This window comes from Acomys russatus, chromosome 3, assembly GCF_903995435.1.
Source record: "Acomys russatus chromosome 3, mAcoRus1.1, whole genome shotgun sequence".
Classification (NCBI taxonomy): domain Eukaryota; kingdom Metazoa; phylum Chordata; class Mammalia; order Rodentia; family Muridae; genus Acomys; species Acomys russatus.
In genome coordinates, this window is record NC_067139.1 from 25,354,606 (window position 1) to 25,381,448 (window position 26,843).

Sequence of the window (26,843 nt, forward strand, 5' to 3'; positions counted from 1 at the left end):
ATGAGAAGAAATTCTAGTTTGAAAAGACTTCTGGGACCCTGGCCTGGACAGGAGGCCTTGTAAAGAGTTTGAAGTTGACAACACAGGTGAAAGTCAAAGTCTGGACATGCTGCTGGAGAACCATCTATGTCAGGGAAAGATGGGGATCTTGTTGTCTTTAACTTCTCAGACTTCCAAGTGCTCTCAATTAGAACCTTAGGTGGACCATACATTCTCATGAGAGCGTAAAGAGATCTAGGTCTGTATCCCCAGTGTCCCTGTGAACATGGTTCTCTCAGGCTGGAGATGTAACTCAGGGTTGAGCATGTAAGATGCCCCTTCCATCCCCAGAACCTGGGGGAAAGTTAAAAAACCTAAGTACTGAGTGTAAGTACCGAGTGCTGTGGAAAAAGCATTGGTAGTTCTGGCACGGTGCACTCAGCTTTACCTCTCAGGAGAAAGCTGCTGTCGGTGGAAGGTCTGTCCAGAGGTCTGTCAGCATGCAGGAGTGATGGGAGACTGCTCAGAGGGAGGAGACTGGAGGGAGGATAAAGAGAGTCTACTCGGGAAAATGGAAAGAAATTGTTCCTCCAAGGAGGAGAGCCCCAGAGTGAAATGGTAGCAAGCACAACTCAGAAGAATGCAGTTCAAGTGGCTCAGGGGGCTTGGGGAGCCAGCTAACTCTTATATGTAACCCATATGATAATATGTCCACGATTCAAAGTGGAAAGGAGCAGAAAGATGCAATAAAGTAAAAACGAAAACAGACTATCAGCAGTGTACAGAGGGTGCCATGGAGTGGGCAAGCACACCAGAACTGTTGAGATGAAGGTTTGAGGCATTTAACACCCCTACCCCACCCCACCCCCCATACCTCCACACCCCCACACCCCAACCTTTAGCAAGTAGAAGCTGGATTTGATGGAAGGAGAGTGAGCAAAAGATGCAGGGAACAGAGGGCTGAGGCGTGCTCTGGGAACAAAGAGCCTGCCTGACATCTGTAGGCTCTAGGTCCCATCGTTGAAATGCCCCCTCCCCAAAAAAGAGAAACAAGAATTTGAAATAGAAAAGGAGGTAAGCAAGACCCTTGCAAAAGGGATAATGTTTACACCAGGATTGCGTGTGTTCTATGTTGTGGAGAATCTGGTCTGCTTGCCTCCTAGGGAGGAGAAGGGAACATGTGGGCACATCTGTAATCACCATTCTCCCCTTCTATGGAACTGCCCAGCAGCCTTTGCTTACAGCTGCAGTAGTCATGACTGGCCCCCCATGTCCCTTTTCCAGTGGACACAGCCTTCCTTCCACAATACTCACTCTCTGGCCTCAGGAAGTCACTGCAGTCTTGCTGAGCCCCAGTGTAGAAAAGGAGCTCTTCCTGTGCCTCACGTGCAGGCAAGGGCGTGGTGGGGTTGTAGCCTTTGCTGTTAACAGCTGGCTCTGACAAAGTGGATGGCCCTATGGAGTCTTGTATATAGCTGTAGGCAGGATTCCTTCTAGGATCACTATATGCTTTCTCCTTTTGATGTCTTGTTTTTTCCAAAGATTCTTATCATTGTCAGCCCAAAAATTTTGACTTGACCTGACTTTTTACAATAACCAGTATTTGGTTTTTGAGAGAGAGAAACCAAGTTTTGCTTCAAAGTAATTGAGGTGGAAGAGGCTGGAGACTGGGATGTAGGCCCTCTGCTTCACCTCTGTGCCTTTCCTGAGTTGACGGGGTTTTGGTAGTGTCTTTGAGGGACTTGAGACTGTATCTTACCTAGTGGTAAGTAGTGCTTTTCTGTATCCAAGGAAAGAACTCTTGAAGAAATAGACTTAAACTATGAGTGGCCAGTAAAGCATAGATAGAGCCTATTTAATCTGTTAAAGAGGCTGGTTAACTTGAGGCATCAGTGGCTGTGGTGGAAGACTGGAGGGTAGAGAGCAAATGGCCTTGACCCTGCTACCATGTGAGTCCACACGCCAGGAAGCTAATGGCTTCTCTGTACTTTGTTATGCAAATTGCCAGTAAAACATTACATGTTGTGTTTCCAGTTTAATGAAATTAGTTTCTCTTTTTGTTTTTCCCTTTCAGAAAGCATTAGGTAATCAAAAGTCCACAGTAGTTGAATTCAGCAATAAAGATGACTCTGAAATTATCAGTGAGCAAGATAAAGAAAATTCCTTAATCAAAAGTGAACCAAGAAGAATTAAAATATTTGACGGAGGGCAAGTACATATTTTATTCTTAAATGTACATTTAAAATCCTTTTAAATGTACATTTGCTGTCATGTGAATGAAGAGCTGCCAGGGGTAATTTTATTTAAACGTTGTCTGTTGTTTTGTTTTGTTTTTTAGCTAACAGAATCTTTCTGACAACATGTGTTAGTATTCTGTTAAGTAATTCCATTTTGATAGAGGAAATGATGACTAGGAAAAACCATAGCTCCTGCAGGCCTGGAGAATAGCTTGGGAGTAAGCCTGCCTTCCATGTGCTCTTGAGCCTGGAGTGGCGCGGGGAATCTAAGTGGGAAATGCTCATTGCCTTTTGCTGTCCTTCTGTTTTCCTGCAAGAGCAATAAGCTGTGCCAGCCAGTGCCAGTTGTTACGGGAGAAGCAAGCTCCAGAGCCAGAGTCAGGCAGCGCTCAGAACAGTTCCACGCTTACAGTCACTGTGACTGAATTTAGCGATGGAGAACCTGTCAGGCTGATATCTGAAATAGTGGAACTATTTAAGAATTAAGCTTCACATTGAATGACCACAAGTTGAATGAGCTGTCGGAACTTTAGGTGAGGTGCAGGAACTAGGAATCTTCTTTCTTAAATGCGTAAAGACATTGGAGATTGAGTGTAAAAGTTGTGCTTCATTTTTTTTTTTTCAATGTTGACTTTTAATCAGTATTTTCTCACAGACATAGGACCCAATTTCCCTGTTTGTTTTCTTTCCCCTCTACGTTAGGTACAAGTCAAATGAGGATTATGTGTATGTCCGAGGCAGGGGAAGAGGAAAGTACATTTGCGAAGAGTGTGGAATACGTTGTAAGAAACCCAGCATGTTAAAGAAGCATATCCGAACCCACACAGATGTCCGCCCCTACCATTGCACTTACTGTAACTTCTCCTTCAAGACGAAAGGTAGGAGATGCTTGTCGCTGTGGCCCTCCTGCATGCCCACCCACAGGATAGCCAGATCCAGCCACATGCAGGCTCTGCCCAAGGGCAGGGAGCGTCCATAGATAAAGTTACATCTTGCCAGCATCATAGCATTTGTTCTTTATGTTTCTAGACCCTTTAAGGAAAATATTTTTAATCACAGGATTCTAGTAATACACATAAATAAAAATAGCATCTTAAAAGGATCAGCCAGTTTTTATATTTTACTTTCCAAATTGTGGTTCTTTAACAATGGCTAACATGGGGCTGAAGAAGAAAGACAATTTTGTAAATCTGTTTGCATTCAAAAGGATTCAATAAGGATTTAATTATACTCACAGTAAATTTACATAGTATGATTTTAGCCATAAGTAGCCATCTTTTATGATAAACTTCAGCCCAAATTATATTGTTTCTGATTTAAAAATTTTAAACATTTTTACTACTAAATGTTTTTAATGGGTTCTCAGAACTAGTCATTAAAATTGTATTTAGCATGTTTCTGTTTTGTGTTTATTTAAAGTGTGAGCTCTCATAATGAAGTAATTTTTGCCCTTCATGGGTTTCCTTTTGTGTGGAATGGACACACTGTTACAAAACATTTGCTTTTTGTTCACACATCATTATGTAACAAGTCACTAAAGGTGGCAGTTTCCTACACCATCCTTTACAAAGAGGACTTTCTTCAGCAAAGCAATCTAATCATGGCAATGCCTGACTTAAATAGCAGTGTCCGTAAAAAATGATCATTTTGCTGAAACGATCTGTGTGTCTTTTGAGTTCGCATTCACCTGTGTTGATGAACTGGCTGACTTTATAGTTCTTTGCTAAAGATGAATCATCTCTTCAGCCAACACTGCTGCATTTTGGCCTCAGATGTATTGGCATTTAAAGAAAGTTACAGCTGTCACAACTGAGGCCTTTGCCTTAGCTCAGACATCAGTGGTGTCTGCGAAAGGATCATAGAGAGGCAAAGCACTCTTCAAAAAGCTTTGAACAGGTCTGCCGATTTTCAAGCAAGCCTGGGGCTGAGAGGAGGCCTCAATGATACAGGCCCTCCTTCCCCTAGAGGTGGGGCAAGGAGGCGGTGGTCAGGGTGATTCCTCAGTATTGCCTGAAAAATGGGTCTTTTAACCAATTTATTGCTCTTTCATTGGTGTGACAGTGTGATTTAAGAAGTATCTTTTAACTTGGGACATGAACAGGAGCATGTTTAAAAGGCTAACTTAATAACAAAACATTACCATGTGCATAATGCTATGACTAAGACAATTGAGGTGTAATATGAAATGAGAACTCCTGCACATGGAAATGCAGGTTTTTTTAAATTAAGGAGTTGGTTGATGATAAGTAATAGACTGAACTGTGAGAAAATATATACGTGTGTGTGTGTGTGTATATATATATATATGTACACATACTTACATACATACACACATATATTTAAAAACTTAAATTCCCAAATTCACCAAGGCACAGCTATTTATTAGGTTCGTAGTACTGACCTTGGTCTGTCTGTCTAAGGAACCAAAGTCTTTAAGAGTGAACTACCAGTGAACCTTCCATTTGTCTAAGAAGTTTGTTGCTTCTATGACAGCATTTTGACTTACAAATGGAGATGACAGCCACAGCGAGGTGGCTTTTCACCGTTTCTTTATTTATTTGCTTTTTAATGTGAAAACTTTGAAGCTCCTACAGAAAAGTAGAGCTTTGTATGGTAAATACCAGTTTGCCTTGTGTATCTTAATGACTCTTAACATTCTGCCCTATTTCTTCAGTACAATGTAAATACGAGCCACAGGCAGACCATTTAAGCCCAGTGTTATCTGTTGGATGCACCTGGCAGCAGTCAGCAGCTAAAGCCTTTTAGCGATCACATGCTTCAAGCATCTTAGACTTGAACTATTTAAGCACTTGCCTAGGGGTTGCTATGTGGTTGTCTGACGAGAATGTAGGAGGTAGTGCCAGAAGTGCTGTATACAGTTGTGAGCAACCTCACAAGCTATGCGTTTATCAAGGAACAGAAGCTGTGTAAACCCAGGATATTTGCATGAGCATCTAGTGCAAGCCCAGTACTTGCAACAAGGATGCATCTCTGATTTGTTCTGCCCCCAAAATTCAGTATTCAAAGTTTGCTCTGGGCCTTCTCAAAAGAGATGGTGTGCTCTTGTTGGTACTAGTTCTGGGTCTAGCATCATCCTCTCAAAATGGCTGGGGTCCTTGGGAGGCTCTGAGCAGCTGGCTGTAATCCATAGTCACTCTAGACAGGTGCACCCTATGAACCTGTGACAGTCACACATGTGGCCATGTCAGTTGACAGAGCAGGTAGCCCAGAGCTGCTCCAGACATATCTGCTCAGCACATGAGGTGAAAGTGCTCAGTGGGTGCTCTCTCCTGTGCCATACACTGTGCTGTTGATGATGCCAAAAAGCAACCCAGAAGCCATCAGGGGTTCAAATTTTAAAACTGAAAATGCCCAGGTATCAGAAATAAGGGAGAATCTAAATACTAGCATGGTAGGGAGATACTTAAAACATCATGGGGGAAGGGGGTCAAGATAACAATTCATGCCAGGGGGTCTGGGCTTGTAATGCCCTTCAGGGCCCCTGGAGTGCACCCTCCTTTCCATTGACTTTGGGCCATATGGGAAATAAGCTATTAGAAATTGTCCCAAAGTTAATGCATTGTTAAGGTGCCAGGCAGAAAACTGTTACAGAGATGCTTCTACAACCTGGAATCCTTAGGACTCCATGAACACTGTATTACTGAAGATGGACTTAAAGTTCAAATGAAAACACATCCAGGGAAGTGAACTAGTGTGAGAGCAAGCCAGCAAGGCCAACTAGAGGATAAGTTGTATCCAGTAACTGCAAGTCAGAATGCGCTCAGAAAGAGGCATGGAGTGTGCCCACTCTGAGGGGATGAGAGCTGGGGAATAGGTCCCAAAGGACAAAGTAGCTACCGTCCAAATAGCGCAGATTTGAAAACACAGTGCTGTCTATCACTAGTCAGCACAAAGCTCACCGCAGTTTACTGTAAATGCCAGTGTTTTCTTTGATACCGTTTTAGTTGTTTAGATTGTCCAACCATGGTGTAGCTGTTTGTTTGAAGTGAAAATAAATTTTCCGGAGCTGACAAATGCAGCAGTGGAATAAGACTACGTAAGTTTAATAAACACTTTTTTCCCTTAAGGAAATCTGACAAAACACATGAAGTCCAAGGCGCATAGCAAGAAGTGTGTGGATTTAGGCATCTCGGTGGGCTTAATAGATGAGCAAGACACAGAAGAATCGGGTAAGCCTTCACCCTGTGGCTTTGGGAATGCTCTTTACAGTGTGCTCTTTCCAGCCCGCTTGATATGCTCAATTCCTTTTGCAGTGTGTGTTTGTTTTATCCTGTAGATTTCTGATCAGTGTTTTTATCTTCCGTTTTCTGCCTTCTTCTCCTGCCACACTATGAAAGACTTCAGCATACAAAACTTAAATGCTTAACTTTCTCAAAGCATGTGTCTGGTCACACTGGTCCTTGGCTTTGAATTAGTTTCCATTTGCCAATATAAAGTGCAGGCTACTTGAGAATCCTTAAAATAGTATCTACTTCTTCGCTCTTCCTTTTCCCATTGCCACCCTGGCTCACATTTGAATGTCCTGTGTAGAAGACCCTCTCCTCTGGTACAGCACTCCCTCCTCGCCCCTGCCCCAGCTGTACTGGTCCTATGGCTTTCTTTATGATGTAACAATGCACAGCTGTCCAGAAACCCTGTCTGATTTTCCCCTGCATGGCTCTGGGCAGAAGTGCTTGCCTTCTCTGACCTCCCAGTACTTAAGAGTTTCTTCTGACAGACTCTGGCCTCTTCCCTGTTGTGTGAGTAGTCCTAGTGTGCCTGTCCCTCTCTCCTCACTGCTCTGCTGCCCTCCAGCATGAGCAGACCTCACTGCTCAGCTGTTGCCTTCTCTGAAGCACTTAGCTCCATGCCTTGAGGGCACCCTGCTCCTGTGTTGGTAGAAGCTGGGAGTGTGTCTCAGTGGTGGAGTACTTCCTAGCAAGCCCAGTGCCTCCCTAGTGAAAAGAACAAGAAAAGGACACCGTAAACATTCCACGATGAAACATTTTACTTGCTGAAAACATTATTGTTTAGAAGAATAGTTATCTTCTTTTTTCTCCATTAATACTGTTAACTAATACAGATATTTATTTCTGACCAGTTTAGAAGGAACAAAGCCTTTAAGTCTATTTTGAGCAATCAGTATAAAAGTATATTATAGATTTTCTGTTTTTAACTCAAGAAATTATCAACTCATTTAATCCAACTTTTAAGCCAGTAATACACTGAATGAATCACCCTGAATTAATTTCTAGGTGTGTAGGAACAGTGACTCGGTCTCAGGTCGTAAGTACTCTTTCAGTGTGAAAACCTAGGGAGATGCTGTAAGGGCTGGTGTGAGGGTAGCTACTAGCCACCGACCAGAAGAGCTGCAACGTGAAGGCTGTAAGAAGCCATTCAACACCGTGCACACTGCCATGCTTCACTTCGGGATGAGCCTTAGGAAAGTGGGCCAACATAGGCAGGGTCCTCTCAGTTCCCAAGGGAGGCTGGTCCGTACAGCCCAGACCTGCAGAGAACCATAGCTCTCTGAATTGCACATTACTAGGTGGACTGACCTGCCCGCCCTCTGGCATAGTTCCACAGTCACTTTGTTTTTCCTCATTCTCAGGCTGTCCATAGGTTCTAAGTCAAAACTTATAGCCAGGTTTCCCTCTTAAGATAAAATAAGCTGCTTTTACCAGTTGGCCTTTTTAATTTATGCTTTTTTAGATCACTGTATTCATGGGAAGTGTGCTTTGCTTTATTTGCTTTTATCAAATAATAAAGCATAGTGTTTAAGTGCTTTGTCCTGTGGGAAGCCCACAATTCTCTCACTGTGACAACAAAATACAGTCCTCCTCTTTGCTTTATTATAGGCTAACAGTGTAGATACAATGCAATAGGCAGTTGTTGTAAATAGTTGATCTTGGTTTTTCTATTGTTCTTTTCTTTTTATTTAAAAATACTTTTAAATATATACATGCTCATGGTCAAGATGGTAATTGCAAATATTTTAAATACATATGTGCCCATAGCTGAGATGGTGATTATAAGTATTTTCTTACATCTACCTCATCCTTCTCATACATTCTGTGAATGTTTTTGAAAGCACCACATGTTCCTTGATTCATGCCAGCCTCTCACCTCTCCCTATCACAGGCAGTACATTTTCCCTTCAGTTCATTTAATATATATGCTATGTTCATGCGCAGTATGCAGTTTTCTTCCTGCTGGTGTTTTTTTAAAGTTTTTAAATTTTATTTTTTTCTCTTGGTTTTTCATGACAGGGTTTCTCTCTGTAGCCTAGGCTGTACTGGACTCACTTTGTAGACCAGGCTGGCCTTGAATTCACAGCGATCTACCTGCCTCTTTCTCCCGAGTGCTGGTCCCGAGCCAGTCACCACTGCCTGGCTGATATTTTTAATATGGAGGAAAAATAGTACTTTATATGTCAATCAATACATGGCATAGTATTTATTTTTACAATATTATTTTCCAAATGGGACCTGTCATTCCCCACCTCTTTAGTTTAGCGTTGTCTGCACTTACCTTTAGCCCAATTGGACTGATAATAGTTGTGTGTTTTCTTTTTTCCCTTTTCAAGACAGGGTTTCTCTGTGTGACCCTGGCTATCCCAGAACTTGCTCTGTAGACCAGACTGGCTTCAAACTCAGATACATTCCTGTCCCTGCCTTTCAAGTTTTGGGATTGAAGATGTGCACGCACCACCACCACCCAGCTAATTGCGTGTTTTCTTAATGATTGATGCTTGGCCTCATTATTCTTTCTACAGAACTTTCACCCCATTAAGGTGATGATAGTCACAGGTGGGATGTGTATGTGTGGAGGTGCAGGTTGACTGTGGTATATGGGCCTGTGTGCATGTTTGTGGGAAGATGAGAGGAGGAAGGAAGACATGGCGTTCTGTCACTTCCTGCCTTATTCCCTTGGGTCGGGGTCTCGGCTGACCCTGGCCTTACATTGGCATCCAGCAAGACCTGGCCATCCTCTTGTCTCTGCCCCTTGCTCCCACTGACATAAGGGCCACAGGTGCATGCATGCCTGGTTGTCATAGTTAGGTTTATATTACTGTGATAAAACACTGACCAACAGCAACTTGGGGAAGAAATGGTTTATTTCAAATTTTACAGCTTACAGTCCATCATAAAACTCAAGGCCGGGACTCAAGAGAGAAACCTGGAGGGTGGAACTAAAACAGAGGCTGTAGGAGAATGGTAAATGTTACTGCCTTGCTCCCCATGGCTTGTTCAGCCTGTTTCCTTACACAACATTCAACCGCTTGCCCAGGGTGGTAGCAGCCACAGTAGGTGGAACTCTCCCACATCAATCATTAATGAAGAAAATGCCCCTAAGCTTACCTTCAGCCCAGTCTGCTGGAGGCATTTTCTCAGTTGAAGTTCCTTATTCCCCGCCTATCCTAGCTTGTGCTAAGCGGACAAGAAAACTAACCACACTGGCTTTTTCTATGGACCCTGGGATCTGAACGTAGGTCCTCGTGCTTCTGTAGGGAGCTCTCTGACCTCCTGAGAAATCTTTCTGTCTCTATGGTCTGAGATTTTGCTTATGAGGTTTCTGACTGTTTGGTGAGCAGGACTCAGAAACTTTCAACGTTGGTCTTTTTGTCGGGAGGCTGTGGCAATTTTTAGTCTCCTCATTGGCTAACATATGCTGGGCATTCTTTTTCCATCCCCTTGCCTTGTTCCTTAGTCTTTCTAGACTTTGCAGCCAGTGCTCTTAACCTCTGAGCCACCTCTCCAGCCTCCAGGGTTTCCTCTAATCTTGTTCATTCTCTGCAAACTTGCCTGCACACCATCTCTACTTGGACGTCTAATAGACATTATGTAGGTTTAGTGTGTTTCATCCCTCAGTTTACCTAAGAGGTGCACAGCCTCCCTATGTTTCTCTCAGCTGTTCACCACAAATCTTGAATTTGTCTTGATAACTATCTTTTCCCCCTTTGCCTCTATTATATCAATAAAACTTCTTGGTGCTTCTTTCAAAATGTCTTCAGAAGTCCCTTTGCTGACTGTAATGTTTCGTCACTACTCCAGATTGATAAGAGTATTACCAAGGTGATGGTAGTGTGTGTGTTTATTAATTTTCTGGGGTTTGACAAGAAGTTTGAAGTGTCTAAACATTACATATTCTCATCCATGATAATAATCTCTTGAGATTGGTAAAGATATTTCCATTATTTTCAGTAACCCCTACAAAGAAAATTTGTTCCTTTGGACAACATTGGAGCATTCAAAGCCAGTGCTTGCCTCTTTCTCATAGTTTGTTCTGGCTTATTTAAAAAATTTAATAAAGAACAAAATTCCAAACTAGTTTTTATGCATTTATGCATCCACATACAGAATTAGAGTCACCAAAGGACACCAAATCTGCTCCCCACCCAAAGGGGAAATCTACCTGGACAAGAATAAGGGATCTCATGCCCTCAAACGCCTCTGTCCTGCCTTAGACTTGTTCCTACCATGAGACATCAGGATTAGCTCTGTGAAACCTGGAAATATGAAGTAACCCAGAATCTTAGGGTTCTGTCGCTGTATGAGATAACATGACCACAGCAACTCTTATAAAAGGAAACAGCTAATCGGGGCTGGCTCGCAGTTTGAGAGGTTTAGTCCTTCATCATCGTGGTAGGAAGCATGGCAGTGGGCAGGCAGACATGATGCTGGAGGAGCCAAGAGTTCTACATTGTGATCTGCAGGCAGCAAAAGAGACTGTGCCAGAGTAGGCTTAGCTTGAGCCGAGAAGACTGGAAAGCCCATCCCCACAGTGACACGCTTCCTCCAACGAGGCCTGAACAGCTAATAGCGCCACTCCCTGTGGTCAACTGCACTGATTGTGGAAAATGTCGAGTTTTTACGATTGTCTTGTTTGTTGTTGAGATGTTTTTATTGTTTTAGGTTATGTGTGTGTTTATGTATGGCGAGAATATCGGAATGTACAGTATGCGGGCTTGAAAAGACCCAGCTTTTCATGAGCAGATGCTATATTTTAAGCTACGTGGGAACAACTTCTAAATTTCAAATGTCTGAGTGTGGGTCTGTGCACGTGTGTTCACTGCTATTGAGGCCAGAGGAAAATACTGGATCTCTTGGCGCTAGAGCTTTAGGCTAGCTGTTTGACAGGGGTGCTGCAAGCTGAACTCTGGTCCTCTGCTGTCCAGATCCTGTGTCGCTCTCACTGAAGGGTTCTCTACTTCAGTTGCAGCTTAGATCCTTAGTCTCTTCTGATGCAGCCGTTTGCTGTTGTGCAGCAGCGCTGTCCAAGATGTCAGCCGTTAGTTTTTCTTATGCCCACTCTCCATTGGCAGAGTGTGTGTGGTGAAGGTCACAGTAGACATGGGGTGAGGTAGGAGTCGCTGAGTGAGCGCTGTGATTCGTTACCCGCCTCAGCACAAATGAGCTTTGAGGCTTTCCTCTTTCATCCTAGCACGAGACTTCACAAGAATGTGTGCGCTCATTCTCAGTGCGTCAAGGTCAAGCAAGGGTGGGGAATCAAGCAGAGTTCAAATACACATTTTTATACACCAGCTTTTATAATTTGGACATTTGAAATTTAGAAGTTGTTCCCACTTAGCTTAAAATTAGCAATGTGTAAGCTATAACTATAGCATCTGCTCGTGAAAAGTTGGGTCTTTTCAAGCCCTCATAACTGAACATTCTGATATTCTTGCCATATAAAATTTTGTAGCCTTGGGAATTTTACCCTGTGTTTTGCAAGTATTAAGATGTATGCCTTAGTTTGCACCTTTGTGTCAAAAATGGTGCCACCAGCAATTTGCTTTTCAGCCTTTGATCCAAAGAATGTTTTCATCAACAGAGTGCTAGCCGTCAACACAAGGAATGTTAATGTGTGCCCTTAGCTGCCACCTTAGGGACAACAGCCTCAAAGGACAAGTGCAGGGAGGACTGTGCTTTTCAGTGGAATTTTAAGTACTGACCTATATACATGAGATGATGATTCGGACAACAGGTTTGAACATTTAGCCTTAGAAACAATTAGTGAATTTTATAAAAGTACTAGCAGTATTTTCCTTCTAAGTGAGGCCTATACACTGCCAGCACCAGAATCCATTACACAAGCATCCATTGCTTTTAAGAAGGACGTCTTTGTAGAATAGGAAACCATAATGGCCCTTAAATGTATACTTAATTCAGTGTTGGTAGTAATTATTTATGAACCACACAGCGAGGGTGGGCTTTGGGCTTCTTGCCTAAAGTGAACGGATCTGCAGTCCTGGCCTGCTGTGCTCATACAGGCTGTTTTCATAATTTAAATAGAACTATTTTCACAAGCTTTACAAAATGCCCTCCCCCCTTGGTATTGTTTGGCTTTCAACCCAGTATTTCCTAATCTAGGAGGAAAACAAAACCAGATTAGCTACAATAACAAAGAGTTGGGGAGGGGGTTTTGCTTGTCTTCAGGGCTGTTGCTGTCTGTGGCTCCAGCTCATCCAGCAGGTGTCACTGTCTGGCAGCAGTGGGGCAGATTGTGCCTCATCCAGGCAGCTTTGGGAAGAAGGTGTTTCCCCAATAACTTTCAGGGAAGTCTTTGTTGTAAGGTTATGCAAGCATTCCTTTTGGAGAAAAAGACATTGCTACATTGAAAGATTCCCTTTTCCCTCCTGAGTTACATGGCACATATGAAAAAGAAATAATTTTGTGATCTAAATTGTGTGTTAGTGTTAGAAACATTTACAATGAATGGAGAATGTCTAAGGGAGCTAATTGCACGGAGCTTTTAAAAGCCATTTATTTATAACTTTGTTAAGCAAATGTGGATGTCTTATGTCTTTTCTACAGCCTCTAATGGCTACAGAGGATAAGCCATAGCATTTATCTTCCTGGGGTATTAGCCTGTGTTGTAGTAGCTGAAATATGATAGGAAGAAGGCATTATATCATTTGGATTGGTGACAGGCATGCTGGCATTGAAGCTTTCTGGCTGCCAGGCCTCCTAACTTCCTATGTAAGGTGGGTTATCTATTAACTGTCATAGCATGGTGGTTTGATTTCGACTTGGTAGTATAATACAAACAATTAGACGCCAGCTACCTCTTTCTGTAAAGGGCCGGGTAGCAAATAATTCAGGCACACCAGGCCATATATTCTCTGTTATATGTGGCTGTTAACAAACTCCAGTTGTGCTGCATCTTACAAATGAGTCTGGCTGTGTCCCCACAAAACTTCCTTTACAAGAAAAAGCAGTGAGCCAAATGTAGTGAGCAGAGTTTCCATGCCCAGTAACCAAGGTACTCAGAGTTCTGTCATGGGTCCTATCTTAAATAGCACAAGTAGTTTCATAAATTTGTACTTGGTGAGACTTTGGAGAAGTAAGTGGTCAAGTCTGTGTCATCCTCTTTGGCATATGGATAAAAGCCACAAACAGGGCTAGAAAGACTGCTCAGCAATTAAGAACATTGACTGCTCCTGCAGAGGACCCACGTTTGAGTCCCATGGTGGCTCACAACCTTCATTAGCCCAGTTTCAGGGAACTACTAAGGGATCTTCTAGCTCCATCAGCACTGTGCACACATAGTGTACATACATGCATGTACAAGTAAGCCTTTCAAAAAAATTTTTTAACTTAAAAAAAAAAAAGTGAGGTACTTCTGTGGGCCCAACTTCTGATTCAGCATCAGCAGGATGCAGACTGGCCTCTTAACTAGCATAAATCCTAGTAGAGCAGAGCTCACCAGCTGTCTAGAGTTCTGTTGTGAAACTGTTTGCAGGATGTGACCTGGCACTTGTCTCCTTGAAGTCACAGCAGCTGTGATTACCTGTATGAAACAAGATTGGGCCCATGGACAAGGTTCAGGTGCCACATACAAGGCGTGTCCCCAACCCAAGGATGTCTGAGAGGCCATCCTCTTCTTAGTTGTTGGGGTGACTCTTCTGAGTGCTACTGCTGCCCACATCCTGGAAATATCCGCAATTCCAGCCCAGCTGGACTTCAGTGGAATGACCGCTGTGGCCTGGCTATCTAAGGTTCTTAGAGCTTTGTTTGCGTGTCTCCAGGAGCCTGTATCTTCTGCTCAGTCATGCTACCCACCTTATCATTTTCTTTCATTCCAAAATATTGGCCTCGTTTGAGACATCGGTGATGGTCCACTATTCACTTGTAGATTCCCAGATCTCTGACAATGGTCTTTCCCTTGGGGAAATTCCAAGCTATTATTCAGAGAGAGAAACACCATTGCTCCAGACCCTGAGAAAGAACTACGAGAAAAGAAAGCCAGCCTCTCCTGGGTTCTCTCAACATTGCAGGCTTGTGGCTCTTTCTAGGAAGAAAGTTGAGAGCAGCCATGCTGTGGTTAGCAACAAACCCTGCCAGACTTTGACAGTTAGGAAGATGTAGCGTTATTATGAAATTAAGTTCCATTATTAGTTCACCCTCTTCTCGGAGAATGTGTTTCATATAGTCCGCTATGCATAATCAAATAATTATATGAAGCTTTTAATGTCTCTGCCTATAAACAAGGAGCTCATGTGTATCTTTAATAAGCTAGCTTAATGACTATAATCTGTTGTTGACCTTTCCGATCATCCTGTAGTTAGGGTTAGATGCGGCTGGATGGAAGTGTTTAGCGCAGTGTGGATTGAATCTTGACTCTGACACTTGTGAGCTGTAGCACATCACTAAACACCATTAGCTTCAGTTTTCATCTGTTCTAACTTGTAGGTACTGTTGGCTTCTGTGTGGTGCTACGCTAGGTTCTTTCCTAGTCTAGATGGTGAGAGTGACAGTGGAGGCATGCTGCTGCTCCCATGTACAGTGGAGGCATGCTGCTGCTCCCGTGTACAGTGGAGGCATGCTGCTGCTCCCGTGTACAGTGGAGGCATGCTGCTGCTCTCATGTACAGTGGAGGCATGCTGCTGCTCCCGTGTACAGTGGAGGCATGCTGCTGCTCCCGTGTACAGTGGAGGCGTGCTGCTGCTCCCGTGTACAGTGGAGGCGTGCTGCTGCTCTCGTGTACAATGGAGGCATGCTGCTGCTCCTGTGTACAGTGGAGGCATGCTGCTGCTCCCGTGTACAGTGGAGGCATGCTGCTGCTCCCGTGTACAGTGGAGGCATGGTGCTGCTCCGTGTACAGTGGGGGCGTGCTGCTGCTCCCGTGTACAGTGGAGGCGTGCTGCTGCTCCCGTGTACAGTGGGGGCATGCTGCTGCTCCCGTGTACAGTGGAGACATCTGCTCCCATGTACGGTGGAGACATGCTGCTCCCGTGTACAGTGAAGGCATGCTGCTCCCGTGTACAGTGGAGGCGTGCTGCTGCTCCTGTGTACAGTGGAGGCATGCTGCTGCTCCTGTGTACAGTGGAGACATGCTGCTCCCATGTACAGTGGAGACATGCTGCTCCCGTGTACAGTGGAGGCATGCTGCTCCCGTGTACAGTGGAGGCATGCTGCTGCTCCCGTGCACAGTGGAGGCATGCTGCTGCTCCCATATACAGTGGAGTCGTGCTGCTGCTCCCATGTACAGTGGAGGCATGCTGCTGCTCCCGTGTACAGTGGAGGCATGCTGCTCCATGTACAGTGGAGGCATGCTGCTGCTCCTGTGTACAGTGGAGGCATGCTGCTCCCATGTACAGTGGAGGCGTGCTGCTGCTCCCGTGTACAGTGGAGGCATGCTGCTGCTCTCATGTACAGTGGAGGCATGCTGCTGCTCTCATGTACAGTGGAGGCATGCTGCTGCTCCTGTGTACAGTGGAGGCATGCTGCTGCTCCTGTGTACAGTGGAGGCATGCTGCTGCTCCCATATACAGTGGAGTCGTGCTGCTGCTCCCGTGTACAGTGGAGGCATGCTGCTGCTCCCGTGTACCGTGGAGGCATGCTGCTCCCGTGTACAGTGGAGGCATGCTGCTGCTCCCATGTACAGTGGAGGCATGCTGCTGCTCTCATGTACAGTGGAGGCATGCTGCTGCTCTCATGTACAGTGGAGGCATGCTGCTGCTCTCATGTACAGTGGAGGCATGCTGCTGCTCCCATGTACAGTGGAGGCAGTTTGGTATGAAATGCAAGAAATAGGAAGAACACTTGGATAATTAAAAAACATGTAAAACATGCATCTAGGTTAGGGTACATACATAATTTTCAATGCCTCTAAATTAATCAGTAGAAGAGTTAGAATTGATTTCAAGAATTGGCTCCTATTAAACCATGGGAAAATGATTCCCAGAGAAAGCCTTGATGAGAAACAGAGTTTATAGAAGAGCATACTGTCAGGTTTATGACACACAAATCAAGACCCAGAAGCACTGACAGGTTTTTTAAAAAATATATTTTCTATCGTATGGAAAATTGTAGAGCTGCCATGGAGAGTTCCTAAACACTTTTTACCCAGCTTCCTCTTGTGTGGTAGCCTCACATCTCCATAGAACACTTATAGGCCTTGGAGTTTACCTCAGTTCATTATTGCTGATTGAAATAAAGCCCTCATTCACGTTACACAGGTCCTCTGGCACATCTCCTTTGTGTCCCAGGGTCCCATATCATGTTATGTCATCACTTTTGTGGATCCTGTAATATATCTATTGTATTTTTGTTTTGTTTTGTTTTTGTGACCTTAATGAGTATTGTTTACCTTGAAGAATAGCTTTCAGTTTGGGTCTTGAGCTGTATTTTCAAATTGGATCGAGGTTGTGATTGTTTGGAAGGAGACAAGGAGATGTTTCCAGTCGAGTGACCCAGGATGTCATAGTGGCCTCTATCCCTGGGCTGTGGTGGGCTCTGCACTGTGTGCTTCACTGTCTTTCCCTCCGCAAGTCTTACTACTTTGCATTCCTACTGACTTGATGGTGGTCTGCCTGTGGGATCACTGCAGTGCACTGTTAACTGAGAATTGTCTGGGCACTTGCTTTCTTCGTCCTTCCACTTGTATCTGTGGACTCAGATGCACTTTATTCCTTGGATAGTCAGCGTCCGCTCAGGTTCCAGCATTGGCCATAGACAGGAAGAGTCCTTCAGGGCTAATCCAGTTTGACCATCTTTTCTAAGCAGTTCCTTTCTTTAGGATCCACCCCAAGAAGTTCCAGCTCCAGAGCTGCACATTTCTGTAAGAACTCCTGGTCCTTTTTGATGGAGAATAGAACTTAGAAACCAGGACGGCCTGGCTGCTGGCTGCTGTGCTTACTGCTGTTGACTAGCGCCCCTTTGTGCATCAGTCATGAGATTGAGTTAGGCATGTTGGTGCTCACGTGAACACACACACACACACACACACACACACACACACACACACACACTTTACATATATATGGAAATTTCCTCTTTTCATCTTGCCCCATATTTATCAGTTTTTTCTGCTTCCTTTATTTTGACTTTGTGTACGCACAGTGAGAAGCCACGGCTACCTCTAGGATTGGCCTCATCTACAGTTGGCTGCATTGGCTCAGCTCTAGCATGAGTGAACTAGTTTCAAAGGTGCTCACCCACACCCCAATGAGACAGATTTGCAATCACAGTGCAGTAATCAGGCATCACGCGTGCTGTGCAGTCAAGCTTCGGCTGGGGTTTAGTGGCCAGGACCCTCCTTCCCATCTCATTCGTGTGGCTGCTGAGTTGTCTCTTTGCATTCATTATATTTTGGGCTCACCCCATGTCATGTTTGATTGGTTTAATCTTAGTCACTGTGTATATAATGCTATGGGTTTTGGCAAATGTATAGAATCATGTATCTGTAGGCCAGGCTCAATCACCTGCAGATCCCGGGGACCACTTTATAGAACCCCTTGCAACTACTCACCTAGCTTCCTTTTACCGAATGTCATGGGAAAAGCGGGGTAAAACATGTGCTTTTGGTGTATGGAGGGACGGCCCAGTGGTTAAGCCCTTGCTGCCCTGCTGAAGGACCCAGGTTCAGTTCCCAGCACTCATGTGGGGTTGGGGGCTCACCACTGTTTGTACTTCCAACTCCAGGGAACCCAGAGTTTCTGGCCAGCAGATATGCACTATCATGTGTGCATATAGGCATGCACATCGTTAAAAAGAAAAGTAAATATTAAATCAGGTTGTTCTGTGAGCCTTACTGTTTTTATTTAATGATGCATGGGAATTGACAGCCTGGAATCCGTGGATCATCCTCGATTTATTGCCAAGTGGTATTTCACCCAAGACACGCGCTGCGTCCACTACCCAGCAGCCCAGTCGACACGCGCTGCGTCCACTACCCAGCAGCCCAGTCGACACGCGCTGCGTCCACTACCCAGCAGCCCAGTCGACACGCGCTGCGTCCACTACCCAGCAGCCCAGTCTGAGGTGTTTCTAGTTTTTGTAAGCACTTTGGCTGGACTTTGATGACACTTAGAAGTCATACAATAAGCCCGATTTGGGTTTTGGAAGAACCAGCCACATCTTTACCGTCATTCATGACTCCCCACCGCTGGCATAGGCTTGCATTTCTCATATCTTTGAATATTATTTCTGGTGGGCATAGCATTTGAGTTTCTCATTTTTCTTACCCCTGTTATTGTAGTATTTCTCCTGTATAGCATTTTAGTTTTAGTTTTCCCTTTCAATCTTTTAAAATGGTACTGAGGGCTGATTAAACCCAGGTCCTCTCATCTTTGCTCTACCACTAAGCTACATCCTTAAATTTTTTGTTGTTTTTTTTTAAATTAATTTATTAATTTATTCATATTACATCTCGATTGTTAGCCCTTCCCCTGTTTCCTCCCATTCTTCCCTCCCTCCCACTTTCTCCCTTCTCCTCTCCCCTATATCTGTGATTGAGGGGGACCTCCTCCCTTTATCTATGCTCTTAGAATATCTAGTCTCTTCTTGGTAACTTGCTATCCTTCCTCTGAGTGCCGCCAGGCCTCCCCATCCAGGAGACATGGCTCTCCTGTGAGAGCCAGATCTCACTCTTAAGGTGGGCTCTTCTTCTGCTTCTCAGACTGGTTTCAAACCTTGTAATGGGCGAGGTTGGTGGTGGATGCTACCAGCCCCAGTTTTATAACATTTGTCACTTATGTGGTAGTTTCCATCTCTCAACTGAAATTCCCTTCAGGCACTGCATATTATCCATCTTTTTCCATTAAAACTTTGGATACTTTAGTCATCGTTATTTTTAATTATCTTATCAGTTATAAATTAGTGTCATATCTATCGGACTAGTTCTACAGGTTGCTTTGTTTCTTTAGAGGGTTTTTTGGGGGGCTAGTTGTTCGTAAGGCCTGCAATTTTACATTCAAAGCTTATGTTACATGGTAAATTTTCATGCTAGACTTTGCAGAAAGTCAGCATTTGATGAAACTGTCTTCTTCAGGCCATCCAGTTCCTTGTTGTCTTTTCTGTTTTCCCATTTTCTGAGGCACCCAAAGTTCCCAGGTACTTCTCTAGAAATCACTCAGTCTAACTTGGGCCCTGAGTGGGACTCAAGGAATGAATGTTGTTCTGTTTATTTTACAGCATAATAGTAGGACCTTGAAAATAGGAAATAAACTTCTTTTATCTTTGCCTACCTTCATTATAAAAATGACATACATCTGTGGTAAATAAGCATTCTACTCTTTTCTATCATTGGAAACCACCCTCCATTATTCGGGTGTATCGTTCTTTCGGTAAGAAAACTCTTTATTTTTGCCCTGGAGTAAGAATAATATTGAAATAAATGAATGCTTGGGAAGTCTAGCAAAAATATCTATTTCATTTTTCTGTTGGCATTTTTTTCTGTTTTTCAAAAAATAGAGTGGATGGCTGTTTTTCCATTGATAATATTTCCCAAGAATCCAGTGTAATATTTCCCAAGAATCCAATGGATACCTGGAACCCCAGCTAGTCCTGCAGACTGTTTTTTTTTTGTTGTTGTTTGTTTGTTTTTAATTAAACACAGTAAAGAATTAGCAACAATAATGCATAGGCTGGAAAAATTACAAAAGTAATACTGTTAATAATGAAAATTAGTTGCTGCTCTCGGGCGTTTTCTGCACTGTGGGCACACTCCTTCCTATGTCCCAGGGATGCGTGCAGAGGCCAGGGCTGAGGTGAAGTGAGATGGGTGGCGCGGGTCTTGTTTCCATAGTGTCAGACACTGCAGGGACACAGCACCTGACCGTGCTTGACACTGTCTATCCTGTTACCAAGACAAGCTACTAAGTGCTTAGCAGGCTGGTCTTTGTTCTCGTTGGACAAAGGGTTGATCCACATTCCAGGCAAGAAAGAGCAAACTGGGCACAATCTCATCCCACTACTCAGAACTGAACATAGGATGAAACCTATTATCTCTGTTGTCCTCTGTTGAATATTTTTTGGATCAAAATCCACTGAAACTGAGATCATAGTTTAATAAAAATTTGCAATGTATCATACACAAAACCATATATGGTCTGACACCCATGTGAGTTGGTGACAAAGACATATTGTAGATATTTTCCCAATCCTTTTAAACCTTTGCATGATGTTAAATAGTAAATTTTTTAAAACCAAGTCCTACATGGATGCATGAGGATTTTGACACTATCATTTGAATCTTCTTGGATAGTGCTTGAAAACGGATGTTAGTATTAATGACGTTTAGATAATATTTTGTTTTTTGTAAGAAATGGGTCAAGTCTTATAGAAATATGAAATGTCAGTAAGTTTTGAAAAGAGGAGATCATGGAGATGGCCCAGTGAGTACAGTGCTTGGTGTACAAGCAAAAAGACTTGCGTTCAGATCTCCAGAGCCCATGTAGAAAGCTGAACATCGTGTAGCACATGCCTGTAACTGCAACGCTGATCATCGTGGCACATGCCTGTAACCACAGCACTGAACATTGTAGCACATGCCTGTAACCACAGCACTGAACATCGTGTAGCACATGCCTGTAACCACAGCATTGAACATTGTAGCACATGCCTGTAACCACAGCACTGAACATTGTATAGCACATGCCTGTAACCACAGCACTGAACATTGTAGCACATGCCTGTAACCACAGCACTGAACATTGTATAGCACATGCCTGTAACCACAGCACTGAACATTGTATAGCACATGCCTGTAACCACAGCACTGAACATCGTAGCACATGCCTGTAACCATAGCACTGAACATTGTAGCACATGCCTGTAACCACAGCACTGAACATTGTAGCACATGCCTGTAACCACAGCACTGAACATTGTATAGCACATGCCTGTAACCACAGCACTGAACATCGTAGCACATGCCTGTAACCACAGCACTGAACATTGTAGCACATGCCTGTAACCACAGCACTGAACATTGTAGCACATGCCTGTAACCATAGCACTGAACATTGTAGCACATGCCTGTAACCACAGCACTGAACATTGTAGCACATGCCTGTAACCACAGCACTGAACATTGTAGCACATGCCTGTAACACAGCACTGAACATTGTAGCACATGCTGTAACCACAGCACTGAACATTGTAGCACATGCCTGTAACCACAGCACTGAACATTGTAGCACATGCCTGTAACCACAGCACTGAACATCGTAGCACATGCCTGTAACCACAGCACTGAACATCGTAGCACATGCCTGTAACCACAGCACTGAACATTGTAGCACATGCCTGTAACCACAGCACTGAACATTGTAGCACATGCCTGTAACCACAGCACTGAACATCGTGTAGCACATGCCTGTAACCACAGTACTGAACATTGTAGCACATGCCTGTAACCACAGCACTGAACATCGTGTAGCACATGCCTGTAACCACAGTACTGAACATTGTAGCACATGCCTGTAACCACAGCACTGAACATCGTGTAGCACATGCCTGTAACCATAGCACTGGCAAGTAAGCATAGGCAGGTTTTCCAGAGAGTCACTAGCAAGTCAATCTAGCTGAAATACATCTCAGGTGAAGACACTGTCTCAAAAAACAACATGGAGAAATGACTGAGGAAGACACTTTATGTCGGCCTTTGGCTCCCACATGCACCTGTGTGGGTGATACATACCACAACTCAGGAATGCAGAAAAAGCTTTAAATATCAAATGGGCATTATTACTGAGAGATCAATTAAAAGATGTTTCCAATACAGTTCAAATTATTTTACTAACAAATCAAATACCACAAAATGTGTGTTAATTTCTTTAATAAAAGGAAGATAAAGGTATTTAAACTGACAACATGGCTACTCCATGGCTAGGGGAATGTTTTTATTTGTAGGTACGAGACTACCCAGACACATCTGGAAAAGCCCAGACCAGAGAGAGTTTTAGAGTGAACATGCCCAGCAGATGACCGGGCCATGAGAGAAGCAGGAGCAAAGCAGAGGGGTATAGGGGGCCACAGATAGTGGAGAGCAAAGCAGAGGGGTAGAGGGGACCACAGACAGTGGGGAGCAAGGAGAGGGAGAAACAGAGGCCAAGAGAATTGCTACTATGGGAAATAGTAGTATTATAAAATGAATGAGTAACTGGGGAGAAGGAAGCCATAAGCTGGAGAAATTTAGGGTAGGGGAGGAGGTAAGAAGAGCTAGGATGGCCCTTGAAATGTGTAGTAGGTTCCGGTGACCCTGAGGGCACCTGGAGGACAGCATTGCTATGGCATGCTAATAGGCAGCACAGATAGCCATTGGGCCCGCTGCCTTTGGAATGTGGGGAGATGGAATTTCCTTTGGACCTGACAATAGGAAAATAGAGAAAAGGCTTAGGAACAATTGATCTTTTTATATTTTTGTCATGTTTAAGAGCTTTTCAAATGTAATATTTGAGGCTTTACTCCCTTTCTTTCCAGCTCACACTGCTTGCTCATTTCTCTTTGAAGGCTCATTTCATGCACCTCCCCTGACCATGGCCCCTCATGTCCTCTGAGCCCTTGCTCCTTGACTGGCTGCCTCTCCTTGTCATTCCTCTGGTGTATACTCTGGGTGGCCCCAGCTGCTACGTGCTTCATGGTATTGCCGAGGTTCTAAAATGCGAACATTGTGTTTGTGTAACGCCCTGTAACACATCCTTTTGCTTGTCGTTGTATTAGATGAAAAACAAAGATTCGGTTATGAGCGGTCTGGATACGATCTTGAAGAGTCTGATGGTCCAGATGAGGATGACAACGACAACGAAGAGGACGATGAGGACAGCCAGGCAGAGTCTGGCCTCTCAGCAGCACCCTCAGTCACAGCCAGCCCACAGCATCTTCCATCCAGAAGTGGCCTTCAGGACCCCGGGAGTGTAGAGGAGGACCTTAGAGTTCCCAGCTGCTTCTCAGGACTACACACGGACCCCATGGACCTTCTGCCTAGAGCATTGCTCACCAAGATGACTGTTCTGAGCACAGAACAGATTGACCCCAACAGGACAGACTTACCAGCAAAGGCCAGGCAGAATCCTGAAAAAGATGAGCCTGAACTGGTTCCTCCTGGAGACACTCCCAGGTCCCCAGAAGTTACCCCCAGGTCTCCCGGCCATCAGATGTCTGTGCATTATGCTGAATCTGATGTTCTGAGAAGTCCTACCTCTGGAAAGAACGTGGCTTCAGTACAGGTAGATGAGTTGAGGGAAGTTTGTTTGGTTTTTGTTTTCTCTTATTCCATAAGGAAAACCTGATAGATTAAAAAATTAATTTATTTATTAATAGGAGTATGTACCGTTTTGTTGTTATAGTCAATTACAGAATTCGTGTCTGTTAAAGCCTTGTTAATTATTTTGACAAAAATCTACATATTCCTTTACTATTTGCTTTTTTAAAATAAATAACAATAAAGTATATATGTACCCATTGTAAACTCAGATCCTGAGTTTTAGGCATCAGAGGTTGACTCTTATTTTCTACCAGTGTGGATATGGTGCATTTACAACACATTTTCCAAATTTAGTTCTTTGCTAGTAAGTTTCCTAACAAAATTAACGGGACACAGAGATGATTTAAGAATTCATGTTTGATGAGCAAACTTTTGGGACAGCTTGGGGAAGTTTCCTTCCAGAAGGAAGCCCAGAGCCAGATGCCCCCCCTCCCCCCCCCCAGGTCCAGAAGCAGGAAGCATACTGCATGCCTTTCCCCGGCTGCCTCCCAAGCAACAAATAATCCTCTTCCCTCTGTACATGCTGATAAGGCAGTACGCTTTACTTTTTAATGGCAAAAGATGTTTTCCACTGGAGAAAAAGCTTGTAAATTTTACATACTAACTTAAACTAAGTTAATCTTTCAGTTACATATATAGATTAAATTATGTGAACTAGTGCAGCTCACACACACACACACTATCAAGAAAAAGTATTTAGATAAAATTAATGGATGGGAAGATAGGCAAGATTCATCCTCCCCAGCATTGCTTTAATGTCGTTCACCTGTGTTCTAAGCGGCTCTGCCAGCATCTCTCACATAGCTGCCAGTGCCTGCATCTCTCACATAGCTGCCAGTCCCAGCATCTCTCACATAGCTGCCAGTGCCTGCATCTCTCACATAGCTACCAGTGCCAGCATCTCTCACATAGCTGCCAGTGCCTGCATCTCTCACATAGCTGCCAGTGCCTGCACAGTCGGTCTTCAGTAGATACTTTATCAACTTACGAATGAGTGAGCAAATAAATGAACAACTGCAGACCTTTGTCTTAATAACAGCTCTTCATTTCATGAGTGAATAAGTTTTTGGTTAATTTTTCCCCCAGTCGAGTTGATGCCCACAGCCAACTAATACAGCAATTTCTCAACATTTCCTAGTCTCTAAAGTGGTGCTGTTGGTGCCTGAAAAGGAACATCAACATAAGAATACAGCCATGCTCATCTGTCCATATAAATTGATGATACCCAGGAAACTGGTATGCAGATTACAAAATATTACACAAAAATGTTCTTCTGGTATTGGAAGTAGGAAAGAAATTAAAACGGAAGGTTTTGTTATTGTTGTTGTTGAAAATTTCTTTTAAAAAAATCAAATTCTTTAGCAAGCAAACAAACATAAAATACAAACGTATACTCTTATTGACAAGAACAGATTGAACACTAGTATTCTAGCTGTGATGAAGGAGGCTCACTGTCTCTTGTCTTTTAGGATTCAGCAGCTGTGAGACTGCCTCCTGCTACAGCCCAGCTCCACCCTCAGCCAGCAGCCAGGATTTCTTCCTCAGACTCACCTCACCCTGACAGTCAAGAACCGCAGCAGCAAATAACCTTGCATCCGCCTCCAGGCCTGCCTTCCCCTCAGACACGTTTGTTTAGCCACCTCCCCTTGCATTCCCAGCAGCAATCAAGGACCCCGTACAACATGGTTCCTGTAGGGGGCATCCATGTGGTGCCTGCCGGCCTCACCTACTCCACCTTTGTGCCCATTCAGGCCGGGCCAATGCAACTTACCATCCCTGCCGTGAGTGTTATTCACAGAACCATGGGTACCCCTGGGGATACTGTCACCGAAGTTTCTGGCACTACTAATCGCCCCACCGGCGTGGCTGAATTGAGCAGTGTTGTGCCGTGTATTCCCATTGGCCAAATTCATGTGCCAGGCCTGCAGAACCTAAGTCCCCCAGCCTTGCAGTCGCTCACGTCCCTGGGTATGGAGACTGTCAATATCGTGGGCCTGGCCAATGCGACCATGGGCCCACAGGTGCACCCTCCAGGCCTTGCCCTCAACGCAGTGGGGCTCCAGGTTCTGGCCAACGCGCCTGCGCAGAGCAGCCCCGCCCCACAGGCTCACATTCCAGGTCTCCAGATCCTCAACATCGCCTTGCCCACCCTGATCCCCACGGTCGGCCCGGTGGCTGTGGGCACTGCGGGGACGCCAGAGACAGGCACTTCCAACAGCAAAGCTATGGAGCCACAGATACCCACAGGCCAGGGGCACAACGCCGAGCTGCCTCAAGGGTCACCCAAAGGCCCTCAGGAAACTCCCAAAGCAGTGCCGGGTCCCTCAGCTGACCACGCAAAGCCTGAAGGCCCAAGCAAAATGGACACCAAGAAGGCATCTTCGACAAGTCATGTGTTGCCCGGGCGGTTGCAGCCCACACCCACACCCACACCAGAAGATTTACAGAAGGTGGCAACTTCATGTCCCCCGTCTCTCCCCACAGACAGACCCGCTCCCCGGCCCCTGGCTCCCCACAGGCGGCCCACTGTGCACTTCAGCGACGTGAGCAGTGATGACGACGAGGACAGGCTTGTCATAGCAACCTAGTGGTTTATTTTTTATTGATTTTTTTAAATAACAGTTTTTTTAAACCCTTTCCTTAAAGCACATTTTTTCTGACATAAACTCATGACTAATCTTTGTGCAATCATGAACTTTTGACCAATAATTGTTGTTTTGTGTCAGCTCCAGCCATTTTTGTACATGTTGTATAGACAATTGTGCCTTTTAGGAGTTTTATGTTTAGAATCTGTACAGATGGTTGAGTATCTATATACATACAAATATGTTATATATGTATATGAAAACCAGGTAGTTGTGTTTAGTAGAAACCTGTCAAATAAATCAGATGAGTAAATTGTATGTTGCACTGTTAAATATAAATTTGTATGGCTGTGGGGCAGTTTCTGTGTGTAAATTAGTATGTAAACCCCATATTTATTGTATTCATATTAGTCTTTGCAAATGGATCTGTCACTGTGTGCGACAGCAACTGTGCACTTGAGACAGATTTTCTGTGTTATGAACTGTTTCAGTAAAATACTGTTCACTGACTTGACTGGTGCCTGCGTCATGCTGTCTTTCACCTGCT

General features: G+C 44.2%; 1 protein-coding gene across 2 annotated transcripts in view; it reads left to right on the top strand.

Annotated features, from left to right (window-relative positions):
- Positions 1-26,367, top strand: part of Hivep1 (HIVEP zinc finger 1) — a 125,857-nt gene extending 99,490 nt beyond the window's left edge. For both annotated transcript variants that reach the window (XM_051170473.1, XM_051170481.1), the window contains 5 exons: positions 2,054-2,187; positions 2,919-3,094; positions 6,305-6,406; positions 23,168-23,673; positions 25,181-26,367. In XM_051170473.1, the coding sequence (XP_051026430.1) occupies positions 2,054-2,187; positions 2,919-3,094; positions 6,305-6,406; positions 23,168-23,673; positions 25,181-26,299 (2,037 nt within the window). In that variant the 3' untranslated portion in view covers positions 26,300-26,367. The remainder of the gene's footprint in view (positions 1-2,053; positions 2,188-2,918; positions 3,095-6,304; positions 6,407-23,167; positions 23,674-25,180) is intronic.
- Positions 26,368-26,843: the final 476 nt, after the last annotated feature.